Source organism: Buteo buteo, chromosome 1 (assembly GCF_964188355.1).
Source record: "Buteo buteo chromosome 1, bButBut1.hap1.1, whole genome shotgun sequence".
In the NCBI taxonomy this organism is placed as follows: Eukaryota; Metazoa; Chordata; class Aves; order Accipitriformes; family Accipitridae; genus Buteo; species Buteo buteo.
Window position 1 is genome coordinate 68,406,556 of NC_134171.1, and position 20,717 is coordinate 68,427,272.

General features: G+C 37.7%; 1 protein-coding gene across 1 annotated transcript in view; it reads left to right on the plus strand.

Annotated features, from left to right (window-relative positions):
- Positions 1-20,717, plus strand: part of IQCM (IQ motif containing M) — a 160,767-nt gene that overhangs the window by 63,438 nt on the left and 76,612 nt on the right. The window contains 3 exon segments of the mRNA XM_075040170.1: positions 7-97; positions 3,709-3,785; positions 13,944-14,035. Of these exon segments, the coding sequence (XP_074896271.1) occupies positions 7-97; positions 3,709-3,785; positions 13,944-14,035 (260 nt within the window).

Genomic DNA, 20,717 nt, shown 5'->3' on the forward strand with positions numbered 1-20,717 from the left:
TCATAGAGAGAATAAGTTTAACTGAGTTGTTGTCTGGGATTGACTCTGTGAGTAGAGCTTTGGAGAATGAGAAAAAGGAGAACAACTCACCTTTCAGGTAAGACCTGGGATAATTGACTAGACTATGAATTGTTTTTCCTCTCAAGGCCAAATAAGTAGTTGACTCTGCCTTTTTACAGGTTACATGTTATATTTACTGTAAATTTCTAACTGTAAATTGTTTGAGAAATTATAAAGTTCTACAAAATCTAGGAATAAAAGTTCTGTTTGATTGCTTGTTTACATTTATTTTTATGAAGTTCACTATTGCGTCTTCAATATGTAGATTATTCCTAAGATCTCACTGAAAAATGCAGGATGAGCTATCTTTCCAACGGTATACTTTAACAACTTTAGTTCTTATAGTAAGATGAACTGAACCTTCCTTTTTATACACATAAACTTACTAGTTTAAACTCCTGATTTTTTTTCCCATTGATCTTAGTGGTCAAATTCATATTTACATCCTGTGATCTCTGGTCAGACCCTATACTGAAACTAAAACACTACTGAAATGTAGTAAAACACTACTGAAATGTAAATTTAAAAAAGGCATTTATATAATTTTTAGAGCACCTACTTTGCCTTTTTGAAACATCAATGCAATAACCTACCATATCCACAAAAATCCCAAGATCTTTGGTTGCCTTGACCTAAACAAGGTGGTGATCATTACAGCAGCTGAAAATCTGACCCATTTCTGCACCACTTCTTGTGAATCTGCATAGACCTCGGCTGCACAGCTCTTAACTGTTTGGTAAGTATTTACTCATGGATGCAGCCCATGTGCTCTTATGAGACTATGTGTATGAACACATGCCCACCCACCATCATGAGTAATGGAGCACACTCCAACCTTGGCTGGTTCTTTGTGAGCTGAATCTTCCCCAAAGTTGCTTTATTCTTTTGATAATTTTAAAGATTTCTCAAACATCCTTCTTACTCTTTCAGACACCCTTCTAAGAATGCTTCAAGACTGTTGACAATACCTTCCTTTTATCATCTGAATTCTAGCACTTTAAGGAACATTCTTAGTGGAACATTTTCAATTTCAATTTGAGATTAAAATATTGGTAGGAGAACATAGCAATCTAAGTGTGTAGTTTTAGAGGTTTATAATTTTATCTGTTTAGCAGGGTAATTATATTTGCCTTGCATGAGAATAATGAAATGGCTGCTCACAGAAAATGGTTTAGCTCTAACAGTGAGCTTTAGTTGCTTCTTTCCACATATCCTCAAAGGAAGACAAAATTCTAGCTTATGAAAGACCTTTCATTTGCTCCTGCTTCCATCCAAAGAGCACAATCCTTAATATATTTACTAAAATGTTTATTTGATGATTTTACAGGGTTTCCACTGTTTAGTATCCCCTCTCCATCCCCCTTTTCTTGTGTGCACCTAGATAGAAAAGAGAAGTGGAATCGTAATGAGTGGAGGAAGTCAGGAGTAACAAACAAGGAAGAGCACTCTAAAGCAGACAAAGCAAGGGGGGAAGGATGGCTATGTGCAAATGGATTTTGCATTGAGGTCTATAATCCTGAATTTTTGGGCTGCTTTTTTTATCACTTGGGTTTACCTGCACTTTTGTGACGACATTTTGTAGACACAACCCCAGTTACTGGAAATCCTTGTGTGTGCCTGTTACGATCTCCCACACCTGTAGTTGCATTTGCACCTTCTTACATGTTTTCTAAGTGAAGGTAGTAACATGAACACATTGCCTAGCTACTTTAAGGGCACATGCACACCCACTGCAATTGCATGTATCTATCCAAGTGTAGAGACCTGGCTGAAAATAAAATTGATAGTGGCCCACCATCATCAGTAGTACATGAACCCTAAACTCAAAATCAATGCAAAATCCTATTCAGAATTTCTTTTTCGCCTTCTTTTACATTTGACTCTTAAGATTCTTCAAGAATTCCAGGAAAGCCCATTTAGTCTCCCCAAATCCTTGTGAATTTATGTAAGGTTCCAGTGGTGATATTTCCAAGGAAAAATAAACTATAGCTATAGCTGTGATTTTATCTTGTGTTGCTTTCAGTGTAACCTCTTTTCAGCCTGAGTATCTCATGTAACCTTTCCTTACACCTGGAATTCACAAACAACTTGAGATCAGCCCCCTGATCACTCCTGGAGTACATTATAAAAGAATCTGAGTGATTTAAAACTAAGGCATATAATCTGGATTTTATTTTTGGAAAATGTAACATATCGCAGTAATAAAGCAGAATTGGGCACTATGCTTCTGGATGATAACTGTTCTTGGTGGGTATGTCAACATAGTGGGGTAAGCAAAAGGTTGAATACCTTTAACACTGATGAAATCTGATAAGCCTGTAGTAACTTTCTGTACATACTGTATCCTAGATCTTCATGAACATGAATTTGGCTATTAAATAAATAAAATAGGAAAAAAAAAATTAATTCTTTACAAGATAGCATACTTAAATACCAAACTCAATTACATACATAAGTTGTGACAGTGATTTCTTTTCCATGAATTTCCTGTTGATCTTTTGATAATATCTGGATCCTTGTGACTGTGGTTGCACAGTAGGTGTGGAAAAAAGTGCTGAAGTTTTAAAAGCACTTTGTGTTACTGTTGACTATGGCAATTCTTAACAACCTTCTTTCCAAGCCAGAGCTGAAACTGAGCTGTGCTTATCCTGTAGAGTTATTTCACAGCAGTTCTAGAAACTGGCCGTGGGAACAAACTTGTTCCCTGGGATGGGTATGTTTTATGCATCTGGCATTATGCAAAATTAAGCATAGTTAAGCAGCTAGGTTAAAACACATTAGATAAACTTGTTTATGGTAATATAATGTATTTATATATTTAATGGAGCCCAAAAGCACAATCTCCATGACTGAATTAAAATTCAGCAACTATGCGACTGGTACTCATGAACAGTGAGTAGTTTTCAGTAACTGATTTTTCAAATAGAATATACTTTTTTATTTCTGAAAACTACCCACCATGACTGCTACACACCACATTGTTTTAATGGTAAAATAAATGAAACATCTGGAACTGACAGAATTATTCCACAGAGTAGCCTGTGAACAGATGAGCAGACAGATTGGCAAGACTATGAAGAAGCAAAAGCCAGACCAGCCTGCTCCCACCCATCCAAAAAAGAATGAAGCTTCACAGAAGTCATTCTTCTTGTCTCACTGACACCTATTATTCCCATAACAGCTACAGCATACCTGTAGGCAATGCCACTTGCCCAGTCTTCTTTACCAATATGGACAAATCTGTGTTTTGCAGTGCTACCATAGAAAATATTTGTTTACTTTCATTCTTTGACTTCCATACCCACAATACCAACATGAGTGGCAGCTGATTACAGTCACAAGGACAGAAGTCAGTCTGTGAAGAACTAGAATGAAGCCATCAATTTATTTCCTATTATCACAAAGCAGTTTTTGGATTGTAATGACTTCAAGCACATCTAATAAGAACAGCTAATTTAGAAATTAAAGTCTCTAGTATTAAAAAGTCCCCAACCCAAAAGCTAGTGTTTATTCAAGTGGTTAATTTTGACTTTTAAGTGTTTAAAAACATATTTTGAAGTGATATTTTACACAGTATGAGACTTTAGCCTACAGTGTAAGCTTGTAGAGATAAAGATAAAATTTTGCTTTGTTTTTATTTTTTTAAAGCAGATCCTTGGATTTCTTGGATCCCTGTGCTTCTCCTAGACCATATGGTATTCCTGGGTTTCAGATCACACACAAAGGTAAAGAGAAGTAAATTCTGTTCTGGTGCAGAGAGTAGATATAATCTGATTAACCTATACTGAGTATTAGAAAAGAAAAATTATCTTAAGTTTTTGGAGGGAGAGGTATTTTTAAAAAATTCCTCATGTTGAGTGTATTCTTTCTAAGGTTCTGCAAAACTTCCAAAGGTTTACAACATTGATGCTAGACGAATTTAGATTATCTTTTTTTTTTTTTTTAAATTTCAGATGTTTTTGTAAATCCATGTATCTCAGGGACAACACTCCATGTTTATCTCCTAATCCCTTCCTACTGAATAGGCTTTGCTGGCTTGCTTGAAAAACTTTATGCTCTGTCCTTCAAACCCAAAGTGAAATGTATCTGTTTTCTTGTGAGCGATTACACATATTTCTTCGCATACATGAACATGTACCAAGAACTTGGCTGATTGACAGTACTACTGTCAAATCTCATTGTGCCCCCTCCTGTCTTGAGCAATTCTAGCATGCATCGAACCCCTTCCAAACCTTACTTGGATACTTGGGCACCTAATCACTGTCAATCCAAACAACAGTCAAATAGCCTGGCCACGGTCTGTTCCCGTTTTGTGGTTTAAGCCCAGCCGGCAGCAAAGCACCATGAAGCTGCTTGCTCACTCCTCCCCTCCCCCGGCCCCAGTGGCATGACGAGAAGAAAATATAAAGAAAAGCTCACGGGTCGAGACAAGGACAGGGAGGGATCACTCACCACTTATCGTCACGGGCAAAAGACAGGCTCAACTTGGGGAAAAAACAAAATCAATCTACTTTACTGCAAATCAAATCAAAACAAGGATAATGAGAAGTAAACACAAATCTTAAAACACCTTCCCCTCACCCTCCCCTCCTTCCTGCCTCAACTCCACTCCCAGTTTTCTCTACCTTCTCCCACCAAGTGGCGCAGGGGGACGGGGTTTGGGGTCAGTTCATCATTCCTTGTCGCTGCCACTCCTTCTTCCTCAGGGGGAGGACTTCTCACCCTTCCCCTGCTCCACCATGGGGTCCCTCCCAAGGGCTGCAGTCCGTCACGAACTTCTCCAACGTGAGTCTTTCCCATGGGCTGCAGTCCTTCAGGCACAGGACTGCTCCAGTGCGGGCTTTCCCATGGAATCACAGCCATCTTCGGGGACATCCCCCTGCTCCGGCGTGGGGTCCTCCCCAGGCTGCAGGTGGGCATCTGCTCCCCCGCTCCCCTCCACGGGCTGGGGGAGACAGCCTGACGTCTCACCACAGGCTGCAGGGGCATCCCCTCCTCTGGCACCCCTCCTCCCCCTCCTTCTTCACTGACCTTGGTATCTGCAGAGGGGTTTCTCTCACATTGCTCTCCCCTCCCCGCTGAAACCCAAAACAGCCAGGGATTTAGATACTGGCTTGAAAGCTTGGCTGATGGTTTTCCCATCAGTCAGGTTTCCCCATCAGGCACTTGGGTGTAGAACTGGTTTGTGGTCCTGAGACCTAACACCTGTTTCTATCTGCTCCAGCCTTGCTTCTTGATCCTGACTCACAGATATGTATCCTGCCTCCTGTCCCAGTCTGTTTCTGTTGCGAAACAGCCAGCCTAATTCTGCTCCAGCCTTCTTTGCTTGACACGTCCGTCTTGCAGGATGGATCTCGTAACCCTCAGCTGAGTCTTCCCTTTGCCAGCATTGACTGCTTGTATTAGCTTTTCACTAAACTTAACTTGTATGAGCTTTTCACTGGCCTAAGCTGCTGTACTATAAGCCCAGCTGAGAGCCTGAACTCCTATTCCTCTGTGGAAACTCATTAAAAATAAGGTGACTGAAAAGAAATCTGCATTAAAAGCTCCTGATGCAAAATTGGAGACTTAATGCTTTTGGGACCTAAGGAACTTACTCAGTTCCATCTCTTTCAGTCAAAGGGCACTGAGAAATAGATACAAAGATCTGACTCTTGTGAAAATAAGACACTTATCTGACACAAATTTTCCTTGATAAACAGAAGCAATAACAAAAAAGTGTTTGCCATAAATGCTTCTTGGGCCTTTCACAGACTTAACTGGGCTCTGAGTCATGATAGTCGCTGAATATTTTCTTAACCTACTGCACTTAAAAGTCCCCACGTAGGCTGTTGCTATCAGCAAAATGATCTGTCTGCTTTGATCTTCCCTTTTTCTCTGCACTCTATAATCTTGGTATAAGGAAATGTAAGACTATGAAAAGCCAATGGATTCTGAAACAACCAGGTATTGAGAATGAGTTAGCATCCATTCTGTCTTCCAATGCCTTCTGTTTAGGTCTTTTACACATTTCAAAATCTAAATTTTCATGCAAGCAGACAAAAAAGAAGTGATTTAAGCTACTATCAATAGGATACTGCTGTCTCAATGAATGGGAATGTTTAGACTACATCCAAAATGTGTTTTTGCAAATATTGTTTAAAAAGGCAAAGAAAGGCTCTGAAAACCTTTATTTGATTGTTCTTCAGGATTAAATTGCAGCATGACAACTTGCCTTAAACTGACTCAGTGGCAGCCTAGAGTTGTCCACCCCCAGATCAGATCAGGCAGTGAGCTAGCTCTCAATTACAGTTTGTGCTTTGGTCCTCCATTCATTACAAGGAGGAAGCAATCTGTTACAGTCTATTCGGCACAGGATTACTTCTCCTTCCTAGCTGGTCCAGATCTGCTGGCCAGCAAGACTGGATATCCTGCTCCCACCACTCATGCTGTGCACATCGCTGTAAGCTATGAAGAGTAGAAACCTCTGTGGAGTCACTGAGAAAGCTGTGATGCTATTCAGTGGAACAGAAAAATGTGAGGCAAACACGCAAGAAATTGTAACTGTTCTTTTTAAAGGATATAGTTGGTTTTACTTTATGATAGTCTCCTATTTGGGTCTATTAGTCAAAAATATGTACTCTGCTTCTTTGAGCTGGTACTTGTGAGCAAGTCCTAGATGTGCGCAAATTTCCCTACGCGAATGATGGCAGATTAGATTACAGTGCTGGTGTCAGGAATGAAAAGAGAGAGGAAAATAATTTGACAGGATATTTTCAAACAAAATAACTGATCATTTTATTGGTACTACCTGTACATTTGTACTATAGGTAGAGAAAGTTGAAGCTGAGCATCAGCTCAGCTATGAGATTATGTTTGTTACATATCTTTATTAAAAAACCTCATAATTATAACCTTACAATATCTGCAAAAATGTTGATTTCAAAGAAAAAGTTTTTTAAAATCTGCTATTTAATGCTTTTAAACCTTTTAAGTCCATGCATTTGTAAAAATGTTTTCTTTTTTGTACAATATACTAAAAGAACAGAAACTACAGGTTATACTACTTTTTGAGGTAAAAGTGATTCTTTCCTTAGGCTGAATAGATTTTACCATTAAGAGCTAAGAACTGATAAATAGTAGTGAAAATGGCTAGGAATATGCAAGAAAAATATGTTTTCTAATAATTTATTTAATGATTAGTGCCAATATTCCTCAAACCATATTCAAGCAACTGTCAAACTAGCTGAATACCTAAGTCTTCAGTAAAAAATAGTAAATTATTTGATAAAAAATATCAGGATTAATTCTAAAATGTTTTTAGCAAATGACATTAGTCCAGCTGTCTTGTAAAGTAAGAGGACCAGAACTTTTTCCATATCTTCTGGGAACAAACCCTGACTAATTCTGTAAATGTTTGTACAGATTTGGTTGTATTCCTTTGAGTCTAAACTGCATATTAAATTATGAATATTGTCAAACCTCTTGTAGGAAAGGCTTGATACACTGTTTAAAAAGCTAAATAATTCATTCAATTAAAAATATGAGGCAAGAGCTTTAAGGCTGTAGGCAAACATGAGTTCTTGTATGTTAACATCAGTGTTTGTGTGTATATCACTAGGCATATGTAAAAATGCATATGAACTCCTAAGATCTATTGATCCACTTTGCTTACAGATACAGCAAAGTGGATACAGATACCTTGTTGATAGTACAGAATGGATATGATCTGTTTATTTGTTAATGCCAAATAATTAGCAATCTGCCTTTTTTTAAACATTAATAACAAGAAGAATAACTCTCACTAATGTTCTGTGAGGTTATTAACATAGCTCCTTACGGTATTTACATGACCCTCTTAAGGTTCATACTACCATCTTGCATGATGGAGAGGCAACACATATTTTTGTCAGCTTTTCTTGCTGGCAGTCTTCCTCCAGGGCCCTGGAGAGACATTCCACAAGAGCAGAAGTGTGCAAGTGAGGAGAGACTGAGGGAAGATGAGGTGTGCTTCTTTTGCTGTCTTCTACCAACCTTTGTTGAATAAAGTTCATGTGAGTAATAGGATGCAGAAGAACTGGATGGATCTGAAGTAGTGTAAACTGTGGAGAAGCCCTGATTCTTTTCTTCTGGTAGTCCATTGTGGCCTGCAAGAGCCCAGGCGTCTTGCAGGTTGACCTGGAGCCTGTTTTTCATTCCTCCTCCTCTCAGCAAAAGTGTGAAATCTTTTGAACAGAACTTCGAGCCTGTTTTTTTCTCTTTGTTTTCTGCTAGAAGTTATTCCTCCTATAAAGGTGATAGAATGCAGAATATTTCTCTTTCAATGAGCTAGATAGCTAAAGATGTCAGTTAAATCAAGGGTCTAGCTTATCTCTATCAGCCAAAAACAATCCAAGCCAAAGGAGCTGATGACAAATATGTGAGAAATCAAACATATTTGATGATAAGGAAATAATGCCAGAAACCTTGCATTGACTTGGTTCATCCTTATTCATGAACAGAGATGAGTCACAATCAGGCACTGGTTTGAACTTAGTTCAGCTTTTTCATTCTGTTGCCCACCTCTATTTCTGTCATATGGAATAATGATTTTCTAGCAGTATACAAGGAGGCAAGTTGGAATTTAGTTTTTGCCTAGTAGGCTGGTTTGGGTTTTGATGGTTTTGTGTGGGTTTTTTTTGTGGTTTTTGTTTGTTTATTTAAAGGTGCGTATGCTCAGCAAAGAATAAACTTCAGCTTCAATAGTTGACATTCCTCTATGTAGCTGAAAACAGAGCACTGTAATGGAAAAGCATTGACCAATTTTGATGGGAAAGGCTGGTAACAACGCTCTTGTTGCCCATTCATGCAGAAACATTGTTGAAGAAAGACTCACTGAACATCTTAGCAGCACTCTCAACATTGTGTGAGGTGCTTCACATAAGCAATCTGATATACAATTTGAAAAAATAATGCTATGATTGAAACACTTGCAAGGCCACCCACCTTTAATGGTTGGACTTACTCAAGGCTATGACAGATCTGGTACTGGAAAGAAAATAGAATCTCAGGAACCATGTATCTATAAATATTTTTCAAGCCTATGTTTTCTACAGATAGGTCCTGTATGAAAAAATACATTAATAGTAGCACTTCTGAATGCCCTGATGAAAATTAACTTTTACAATGAAAGTCAATTTTCCTCCCCTGGCTTAACAGATAATGCTAATAAGAAATCTTTCATTTTTTGAATGAAAGACTTGGTGCAATAGAGGCCAGAAACTGAAAGGCCAAGTGTTGGATGGTACTGCTTTATCTATGACAGCTGAACAGTTTTGAAAATCTGATCTTTAGAGCCGAAGGACTGCCAAATCTGGAGGCCTTACTATGTTGCTCAGGCTCACTACTGAACAGGGGTTGCAGAATCACACTCTCTCTTGAGTTCACCCAGTGTGAAAACATCTGCACCCCCTTTTTCCTCTGTAAAGGAACATTGGCCAGTTGCTGAGCTTCAGCAGAAGAATAAGTCTAGCTCTAATTCTCTTTTGTGTGACCATTTTAGGTGATCTGTAGTCAGTCATACCTGGGTAGAATGAAAAAAAATCAAGGCTGGGATTCAATTTAAGTCCGCAATATAAATGGGTTTTTAAGAAACAATCAAATTATTCCTGTCTGCTTCAGGCACATTTACCTAATTTTTTCTTATTGTGTAAGAGAAATGACCAATTTTTCTGTCAAAAAGAAAAAAATAGTTTCAGATGAGGAGGTGTTATCCTTTTTAGATTCCAGTGTAACCAGTTTTCAATTATGTGCTCCTAAAATGGTGGGGCTATTGGTAATTAACACTATTACAAGTATAATTTCAAACCACCTAGCACAATTTGTGGGGGCTATGTTTTACAATGGCTCACTTCCATCTTACAACAGGAAACTCTGGAACCAATTATTTTTCTTGCTTTATTCATCACAGTTCATGGTCATCCATCTATCAGAAAAAAATACACTTGTTTAATAGCATGAAGGTACACAACTGATGGGGCTTTTTTATGGGAAAGCTTGTAAAACGTTTCATTTCATAAAGGACAGTGTTAGCTGGAAATAAGATTTGCAGGAAGGAAAGGAGAAGAAAGAGCTATAGCACTGCAAATAAACAGTACATTTTCAAATGCAGCTTGAATCATAAAATAAAAAAGGTGAGGAGATTTCACTTTCTAAGACAGGAAAACAATTTGACCTTTACAAAAGATATTCACACTACGTATTGCTCAGGCCCTTTGATGCTTTGTTGATAAAATCAAAAGCTGTTTAGAGCAAATTAGAGTTAGCCTGATTTTGAAGCAACTGAAAAAATGAGAACAGTTTACAGCAGTGATAAAACAGAATTTTGCTCTCCCAACCAAGGCCATAGTTGTTTGAACTACAGTCTTTATTCTTTCCTCTGTTTCTTCTGACCTAGTATTATTTCTTCTTCATCTTGTACTTTTGCATTACAGTTTAACAGAAAAGCTTCGCTGAATGGAACAGGGTTTAGTTTGGGACTACAGCTTTGTATGTATTTCTAAAGGGATTTGTAGGCAATCTTTATGAGTACTGCTATATTTTTAGTAGTCCTCTCACTTGCCTATTAAATACAGGGCTTAACAATAGTAATTACTGCACAAATACCAGGGTCCCAAAGTAGTACCATTTACTTCAATGAAGAGCTGCTGTGAAAGCACATTTGAAAAATAACCCATGGTGACAAGAGATGGGGAAGAAGGGAAAGAAACTGCAGTTGAAAGGGCTTTTTCTGAGGGAGCATAATTCATTCATGTGTATACAAGATTCTTTTCCCCGTTGTTTGCATTTTCACTACAATAAAATAAGTCCATGGAAGTGCCTTGTGGGCAGAAAGTGAGTTCTGTAATGGAAAGGTTTATATGACTGAAGTAAAGAAAGGCTGTGAAATAGGGTACTGCTGGGAGGCTGGAAATGAGCTGGATCAGCTAGGAGGGGACCAGCTATATAAGGGGTAGAAGGGAAAAGATTAACTGTGGGATCAGACTTAGAGAGTAGCAGGGCACAAGAAAAGACCTACAAGGTGTAGCAGGAGAGAAGTCAAGGAGTGTCAGTGAAGACATAGTATCTTTTCTGAACTGGAAACTTTAGGGCCATCTTCCATCAATATCCCTGTGCCAGTGCAATGACAGTGAGGGACTCCCAAGGTATTCAGGTGTGTGCTGGTTTAAGTTCTGTTTTGTTTGTAAATCCAATATTGCTTTGGTGGAGGTGAGCTGTTGTAGCTGCATGTTTTCATTATTTGCCAGAACTGGTTGTATACTGCAATGGAAAACTCTATATTAATTTATTTTTTTCACGTTATGTTTCTGCTCTTTCAAGACTGCCGCAGACTAAGAACCGTTGACTTTATTAAGCTTTTCCCTTTTTTCAAAATGAAAGTTTTCTTGAAAAAGTATCAGTCTTTTAAGGATTTATTTTGGTTTTTGCCAAAAAATATATTTTTCTTATCTCTTTAAGTATTTTCTACGTTTATGGAGCTCACAATATTTTTCTTTTAGGTTATAAAAGGAATTAGTGAAGGAAGTAGGGAAAGAGAAAAAGGCATATGTTTCCTTTTGTCCCCAAATCTTAAGGATAGAGAAGACAGGACATTTGATATGTTTTTCACTCATTCTAGCATTTCACATTTTGTCTTTCTTTCATACATTATGCACTCCAGATCTCAAACAAACTTTTGTGTACATGCTAATACACGCTAATACTGCCTTGAGACAGGTCCACTGCTTGGTTCAGTAGACCATGTCATCACTGAACTCTGGCATTAGGGAAAAAAAATGGGTCAGTGGCTTTGCTCACATTTCCTTTTAAAGAAGATAGCTTCGTAGATCTGCCTCACTCCACCTTTAACCAGTGAAGTAAAATTCATCACTCTCCCCCCACCAAAAAAACCCCAAACCAGCCCCTCCCCTCCCAAACCCCAGGCTTATCAAAAATGCTGTCTCCAAATGCTATATGGGAACACTATTTCTAACTAGATTTCTGCCATTTGGGTTGAAGCCTCCATTTTTTTCCTCGGTGAGGTGTGGGTGTGCTAACCAAGCAGCTGAACTGGATGAATGATACTCTGATCTTACAGGCACTTGGAAGAGATTTCAAGATTTCTACTGCACAGAAATAAAGCTGATGAGACTGTCATGACACAAACATAATATTCTTCTTAACACATGCAGGAAAAGACACCCAATTTTAGATGTCACTGTGGTTTTCTAAGTGCCCTTGAAATGCATTGCATGTAAACAAACCTATCCTCTGGGTTGGATAACTGGACTAACACATGCTGTCTTGATTCTTCAAAGCGATTGCTTTACTTGCCAGTATCAAACTCAATTCTAAAGCCTAGGAAAAGTTTAAGGATATGTAATTTCAACATACCTTCTGCTTTATTTTGACCAAAATGTAAAACGCAGTCTGAGTTTTTTATGATTTGAAACATGCTTAGAAAAAACATGGGGAAAAAAGAAAGGTAAATTTATTATAACTCTAGTATGGGCCTGCTCTGTTGCAGTATATACCAGCTTTACCAAAGGACATTTTATCAGAGTTTGTGCTAAGCAGAGAGGATCATAATAGAAAGTTCAGTTTACAGAAAGCATGTTTATTTCAAGTATTTCTTGCATGTAGATGTTTTCAACATGAGCTGGCAAAAACACTTTACATAAAATGTGCAACAATGCAACTACCTTTTCTAAACAAAACAAGGTTGTTCTGTTTGCTTGTTAAGTCAGCTTTAGCAGTTCTTAGAAATGTCATTTATTAAATGTCAAGCTAATTACTTGTAATATCAACTCTGAAAAGCAAACCTTTGTGGGTGCACTTTCAGAAGCTTTATTCTTTTCTGTTCACAGTCTGTCTGGTACATTTCTAGTAAACAAATTCATGTTTGTCCAAAGGTATTAAACTATTTGCTAAATATGTATCTTTGTTTAGAATATAGGAGGATGTTTCATAATACTTTAATGAAAGGAAATGCAGAATATATCTTTGTTTTAAATAATCAGGTTTCTAAAATGTGACTGCGATACACAACAGATGAATTCTAGAAAATATTCCATGTCTGGCAGGGACCACTTCCACATCTGTGGGGTAGTGGGGATTGGTTTTGTTCTTGCCACTGAACCTGACACCAAAAGTACAATTAGTGCTGACTTAATAGCTATTTCTATACCATGAATCATTACACCTTACACTGCCCGCTTGACACTGGAAGTGTGCTACCAGCAGTAACTACACTATTAGGAAGAGTAACAGACCTCCTTTTGTTGAGAAAAGAGGTTAGTAGAAAGAAAACATATTTCAGGGTTGTAAGTGCTTGCTCTGCAATGACATGTAAATCAGTGAAAATGAAATGAAAGTTGTGAATCAGTAGAAATAAAAGGACTGAGAATTTCCATACTGTTTACACTACAAAGATGGAATTATTGCATTTGAAAACTCTTAACAAGCTCTGAAGTAGCCTAAAAATGTATCTGCAAGGGAAAATGAAAACGAGCACTTTCATGGTGTGTTAGTTAAATCTAGTTTACATAGGTAACCCTGAAGTAAAATTGCAACAGTCCAAAGGATATGGCATAGGGTTAAAGTTCAGAGTAGAAATGACAAAGGTTGAAGCTTTGAGATGAAAGAGCTTGGGAACAGAAACAGTAATTTTTGCAGTGGTAGCTGCTGTGGGCACAGGTAGTTCCCATTCTAGAAAGTTTGCATTCTGCATTATCAAAAAAGGCAAGTGCTGACCCAGTAGGAAGCAGATGTCAACTCCACTTCTGGGAACTGAAACTACTAATTCGATAGCTTCAGTACAAATAAATAACATGAAGTAATTTGCATAAATAATGTATTTTTCAAAACCACACCTATCTTCCCAACAGGCAAAGTATACCACGACTGGAGAGGTGTGATTGCACCAAATCCTGTGAAGGAGTACAGCCAGGCAAGGCAAAAAAGCGTGAAGGGCAAGGAGGTATGTAAAATGACCAAGTATTGGTCAGGAAGGATCAGCTCTGTGTACATTAGAAATTCTTGCATTTTAGTAGTGAACTTTGCTTTCTATGTCAGGGATCTATAATATAAACAATGGTGTTATCAAAACAGGGGAACAAAGTTTATAGTTGGGGCAATAGCCAAGATTTTAGGTCCAGAAAATTCTCAGCTTACCGGACATCCTTACATTATTATGAGTCCTGTTAGTCCATTACTATGGACAAAGCAGTGCTTCAAAATTGGTGCACTACCATGAGTAGAACTTCATGAATGTAAGTCTGTTGCATTATGTACATGAATATGACATATTACATACAGACCGTCGTATAAAGAACAGATCCCTGTTTTAAACTAAACCAAACATTGTATCTAGATTGGTGGAATACATAGGCTTTTAAATGCTGATAGTCACTATGTGTTTGATAACACAGGCTAATCTCAAAATTGAAACAAGTTTATCTAGATGTACCTTTTCTTTAAGAAGAGGGACAGGTCAACTGGTATTTGATTTGCATCTTTATGTCATGGCTCTCTCATTGTTTCATCAACTTGATTTTTATAACATGCTATCCAGAAATGTAAGCTTTTTTTCCCTAAAAAGGCTGAAATTATTTGACATAGCCTCATGTAATGTAAGGCAGAAACTGGGTAATTTAAATTACCATACCTTTATACCAATTTTAACAAATATTTTATGAAAAATCCCGAACACTGCAAAGATTACAGATTCTCATATTCATATTGTTAAAATGAGGGAAAGCTCAGAAAGCAATAAATACATTTAACAAAACTTTACACATTCTGTATACAAGATTTAGAAACTATATGGTTTTGAGGTACAAAGATTAAATGTTAAAAGTAGTTTAAGGTAGCAAGCAGCTGTTGGAGTAACTTCCCTACTTAAAGTTTTCTGTTTGACCTTAGAAGTGAATAGATCCTACTATTTAATAAAAATATTTTAAACATATTTTAGCCTTTTGGAAAACACTTATGAAGACTGAAAGGCTTGCAAGAAACAAAAGTAGAAGTTTTTTTTCTTTAACTATTTCTTCTGTCCTTAAAAAAGTAGCATCTATCTGTGAATAAAGCAGAATATAAAAGAAGACAGAAGGTTTGGTACCTTAAATTGAATTGGACAGGATTCTGGATAGTGACAGTTGAAATTCTAGCACCTCTTCAATTGAGAGATATTATCCCTAAAGGCATCTTATAATGATAGTTACTTTCAAATGAGTGTTGTGGTTTAGGCCCAGCTGGCAACTAAGCACAATGCTGCCACTCACTCACTCCTTCCCCTCCCCGGTGGGATGGAGAGGAGAATCAGAAGAAAAAGGTAAAAACTCGTGGGTTGAGATAAAGGCAGTTTAACACAAGAAGAGAAGAAATAACAGTAATAATAATTAAAAAAAGAAAATGTGATGCAAGTGATGCACAATGCAATTGCTGACCACCTCGAACCCCATGCCCAGCCCATTCCCAAGCTGTGATCCCTCCTTTCCCCTGGCCAGGTCCCCCAGTTTATCTACTCAGCATGATGTCATATGGTATAGACTATCCCCTTGGCTTTCAGCTTCTTGTGAAAATTAACTCTATCCCAGCCAAACCCAGGACAATGAGTCATCCTCAGATAGATACAGTCAGATAATTGTTCTCTGTATTCTTTGGAAAACACTGTGAACCTTGCCTTTGTATAAACAAGAACTTTTCTTTCTGTACTGTAGTTCAGTTCTCTTTGTAAATTCTAACAGTCAGTTAATTCACAAAGAGAGTGATTCTGGACTGATAAGGGTGTTTTCACCTAATGAATCCAGGACCTTGCTGTAGGCAACTGTGTCATTTAGATATTTATTAAGCACTAGTTTTCAACCAGTTAATTTTTCTTTTGCTCCTACTGCTTCCATGGAAAAACAGCTCTTGTCTCCTTTGGTGGTCAGAAACCTTCAGTTTTCATCCTAAGTTTAGGCAAGGCCAGTTTGTATTTAGTCTATTTTGTCAACATTGCCATTTGGCTTCACACGTCTTCTCCCTCCTTGACTTTTTACACTCACTCCTGCCTGAATCAGTTGTGTCCACTGTCAGCCTTTGCCTCTCTGGGCTGAAAAAGGTGAAACGACTTCTTTTTTCCTCTCATATGAGACATTCTTCATTGCCCTAATTGTCCTAACAGCCATTTCTCTGCACTTTAACCAATCAGAATTCACCTTGCTGGAATGCTGGGTGACCACAGTGATACAGAATATAACAATTCGCGGAACAGCATTAAGCTTTACCTTGTCTGACATTTCTAGGATCAAATTTACTTCTACTCAGCTATGGCTTTATTGTCATGCTGAAAATTGGTTAGACATCCAGGTCTTCCTCCTCTACCATTATCTCTAACTAAAAAACTTGCATAGAATTTCTTCTCATTAATCAGTTTATAAACTTGCACTTTCACTGTTTGCTCTGTTTCTACAACTACAGCCTGCAATATTATCCAGTTCTTCTTTTCCTATATGACACTTTGATCTTCCAGGTTTATTGGTGCTGTACTCCAGCTATGTATCACTTCACTGGTACACTCTTATTCTATGCTGAATACTAATAGAAGTATTATTATGTTCACTAGTGACACAGATTTTGGAGGAAATCCAGCAGTAACCTCCTGGTAGCCCATAGTTTCTTGTTTAGATCAGTGCACCACTGGCTCTCCTTTACTCAACTCCCTATCCACTTACAAATAATGAGAAACCTCAGCTAGGAACTAAATCAGAATTAGTTGAATATAAAAAATTGCACAGCTAATAGATGAATTTTTTACTGTATTTGAAAAAGATAAGTTTGAAAGTGTAAATAACTGTGCACCTATGCATACTAAACAACTTATGGTTGTATTTTGAGATTTACTTGTTCTCCATCTTAAACTTTGTATTTTACAAATGGCCTCAGAAATTATCTGCAAATTGGTGATCATATTGTTTCTGGTTTGAAAACTGTACTAGAAAGTGTGATTGTCTATATTAATGGTATGCCCAAAGATGTCATATTTAGTATCTGCTACAAACTTAGGCTGATGGTGACTAAAAGCAAAATGTAATATTCAGCCTTAAGAGTATTCTAACAATTGGAATCTCTTAGGAATTTATGTTAAGATATTCAAGCTGCAATAAAGGCGTTAACTGAAGAATCCTGTGCATGTATGCAATGACAGTGAAGTAACCCTTGCTAGCTGATGATGTGCAAACCTTTCTGAGGAAGCCTTCCAGAGGAAGAGTGAAAAGTCCACAGACTACACTCACATTTAAAAGATAGTATGGGGAAAAAAAAAAAAGAAAAAAGAGAAATAAAGATCAGATGGGATGGGATGGAGTTAGTGTCCTTGTCCAGCTTTAGATCAAGAATAATGTTCAGATGAAGAAGTATTGCTGAGTGCAGTAAATTTTCACCTTTGACAGCATGTAAGAGTCTTGGGGAGTCTAGATAAAACAGATTACCTCTTGCCTAGAGAGGCATCTGATCATTAAGTCTAAATTAAAATTGCATTTTATATTTATTTGTAGTGTGTTGTTTCTAATCTTGCATCAAAATGCCTGACCTTATTTAATAAAGAGTTTCTTGATTATTAAGTTTGCTTGATGTTAAGAATGAGATAAGCATGGAATGCTACTTCCATGGAAGAGTAAAAGGAAGGACTAAGTGTCACGAGCAGATGTTGCTGAGAAACTATGTCCTAGGGTGAGTTTATGGAATTTAGGGAGCCAGAGTATCTCCTGCTACACTGCAAACACTTGTATTAGGAACAGGGGCTGAGTTTACTGTGTAGCACTTATTGAAAAGTGTTTTTTTCAGCAAGGACAAGCCAGCATTTCCTCTACAAGGAGCAAATGACTGAGAAATATACCCTGACTCTAGGCAAATCCTGAAACTCTACAGCTGAAATGTTTCCCCCACCCCGAAATTAGATTCAATGGCATTTTTGTCAGAATTTCTCAGACCTAGAATACCTGCTGTGGGGAGGAAAGGAGAAAAACAGAAATTCTAACCCTCTCATGAAACCAAGCATGCAGATGTGGTTTTGGGTAGGCTATGAAAAAGTAAAGTCAAAATAACTTTGCTGATTCATTCAGGGCATTTTATTCAGTATAAGTTTCTGGCATCACAAGTGAATGCCTTAGCCACTGTGTAGAATCTCTTGATTTTGTTCTGCAACAAAACAAAACTGAACTTCAAAATCTTAAAATGTCATGTGAAGTTATGAGTGAGCCTGTAATGAACACATTATCCAAAGACAGGACAGTACTCTTCATTTGCATAGGTAACATAGCTAAACTACCTTCTCGAAAGAGGCTTCGATGGTAGGCCTGTATTGCCAATGCAGTTACATTTTGTTTTCACAACTGAATCTGGGGCACATCCTTTCAATTATTTTCAACATCAATTCAACTTTCTATTTGCAATACCCATGTTCCTGGTAGGTAAGTTACCATGTAAACCTATGTGCTTGCTTCATGGCATCTTTATTTGATTAAATCCAGCTACAATGTCTAATCTACCAAGAAGAAAAGCTAACCTGGATTAAAATACAGACAAGAACTGGTGAAGAATAAGTAGAAAGCATGTCATGCACGAAGACATCTTTGTTACTGAACATTTCATGTGAACGAGAATCACCTTGCAGAGTATTTCCATGTCTGATTGCATTTTCTTTAATGAGAAAAGGCAACAGAGTTCACTGTAGCTTATGAATCTGGATAAAACAGTGAGTGTGCTCAGAAAGTGCCTGTAGCTTTGCTTACATCCACACACAAGGGGTATTGTTGTTTCAGAATGGCTTTCATGTACTCTTTGAAAGATTAACAGAAACAAAAAAGTGAGAGTGATTCATTAAACTTTAAAATATGCTTAATACAGTCTTTCCCCAAAAGACACATGAGGAAGAATAGGTTACAGACAAGGTGTTACGTTACCAGAATGCCATTATTTTGAATTATTGATTTATTTTCTTTGGGAGGAGATAGAATATAGCTGTGGTATTTCAAGAGCTGAGATAGCTTGGTTTGCTTGCAGTTTGCACTTTAGTAGGATTTTGCACTTGACCTAAAATAGGAGACAGTTATTTAAATCAAAAGCTCTTCCAAAGCTAGCTGTGAATTACCCATTTCTGCATTATGATTCAAGGCTGATAAAGAGTTCTACTGTTTATCATGCAAAGTGGTTTCATGGTTCAAATTCACCAGTTTAGACAGAATATCATAATAATCTGAATTGAACAAAATATGAAACATCCTTTTCCACTCTATCTGATTCACAATAGAATGATCAGCTTCTATTCTTCCCATAGATGAATGGTGCCAGTTTCAGCGTTCCAGCATGCAACTGCAGGTGTTTTTCCTGTGCTACCTTGTGGGCTTGGCAGAAACTCTTTGTAGATGGTCCAAAACAACCTCTTTAATGCACTTTATGTTCATTCTTAATCTTAACCTTTACCGCACTGTCTGTTCTAAAGTAACAACCGTTAAGCTCCTGATATACTGTGACAACTCTGTGTCATGCCAATCAAAATCACTTCATTGTTTCCTTGTGTTACTTCATCTGTCTGTATTCCTCTGTTGTCTCTTAATTTTTATTGCAATTGTGAATTATCTGAGATAGTAATTGTTCTATACTTCTTGTATTTAAGCAGTGTCTAGCACTATGGGGCATAGGGAACAAGACTAAGGTCTTGAGTTTCTGTGGTGTGGTACCACTAACTATAATAGATGAGCTGAATTTTTTCTCTGGTTGCAACCTAGTCACCTCTTCCAGTCTTTCATATGACACCCTTAGTCCAATTTCTTCTGGGCTGCAGTGATCTGTGGTCTTACTGCAAAAATGTGGGGGTTTTTTTAATACTTTGGGACAGAAGTCTTAACAGTCTTTTGAGTCATCAGGGTCCTGCATTTCAGCTTCTTCCCAGTTTCAGAAATTGCTGGAAATTTAAAAATGATATCTTGAGTAATTTTCCTTGTTGTAGATTAATGTAATTATTATATCCATATATATCTGTCCTAGTAAGAAAATTTAAGGTATTCACAAATAGGTCTTGGGCCCTGTACAAAAGAGGTGGAAGACTAGCAGAGCTAGAATGGAATAAATGAGTTTGCTGCCCCTGATTCTGGAGTAGTTTTCCATGCAGACATTATTCTTAAATAGAAGTTACTTTTATTCCAGAATAATTATTCTGCTCACAAAGCAGCTCCGGCTCTGAGACAAAGCTGAGACTTCTAACACTTTGTAAGTTTATCTCTGAATTCCTGCTGTGCAGATGGCACAGTGGGCTGGGGAGCAGCAGGACTGGGAAGCAATAGAGGAGTTGGCAGGTTGGTGAAGAAGCTAACAGGTGGCTTGTGAAGTGGAAGCAAGGTCTTCATTGCAGGCCACCCTTGTCTCAGGCAGAATAAAATTTTGAATTCAAAGGGGGGAGGTAGCCTCACATGAAAGTATATGCAACCTACTGGACCACACGCTGGAGACTTGAAAGGTAGTTTGGGAAGTAAAGGAAAAGAATTGTGAACTTTTGGATGACCCTAGGTAAATATTGGAAATCTAGAGGGAGGAATGGCTGTTTGAAGGGTAGCTACACACTGAGATGGTGGATCAGTGCAAATAGAGGGCTGTTGAAGAAAAATACTCTATGAGGTCTT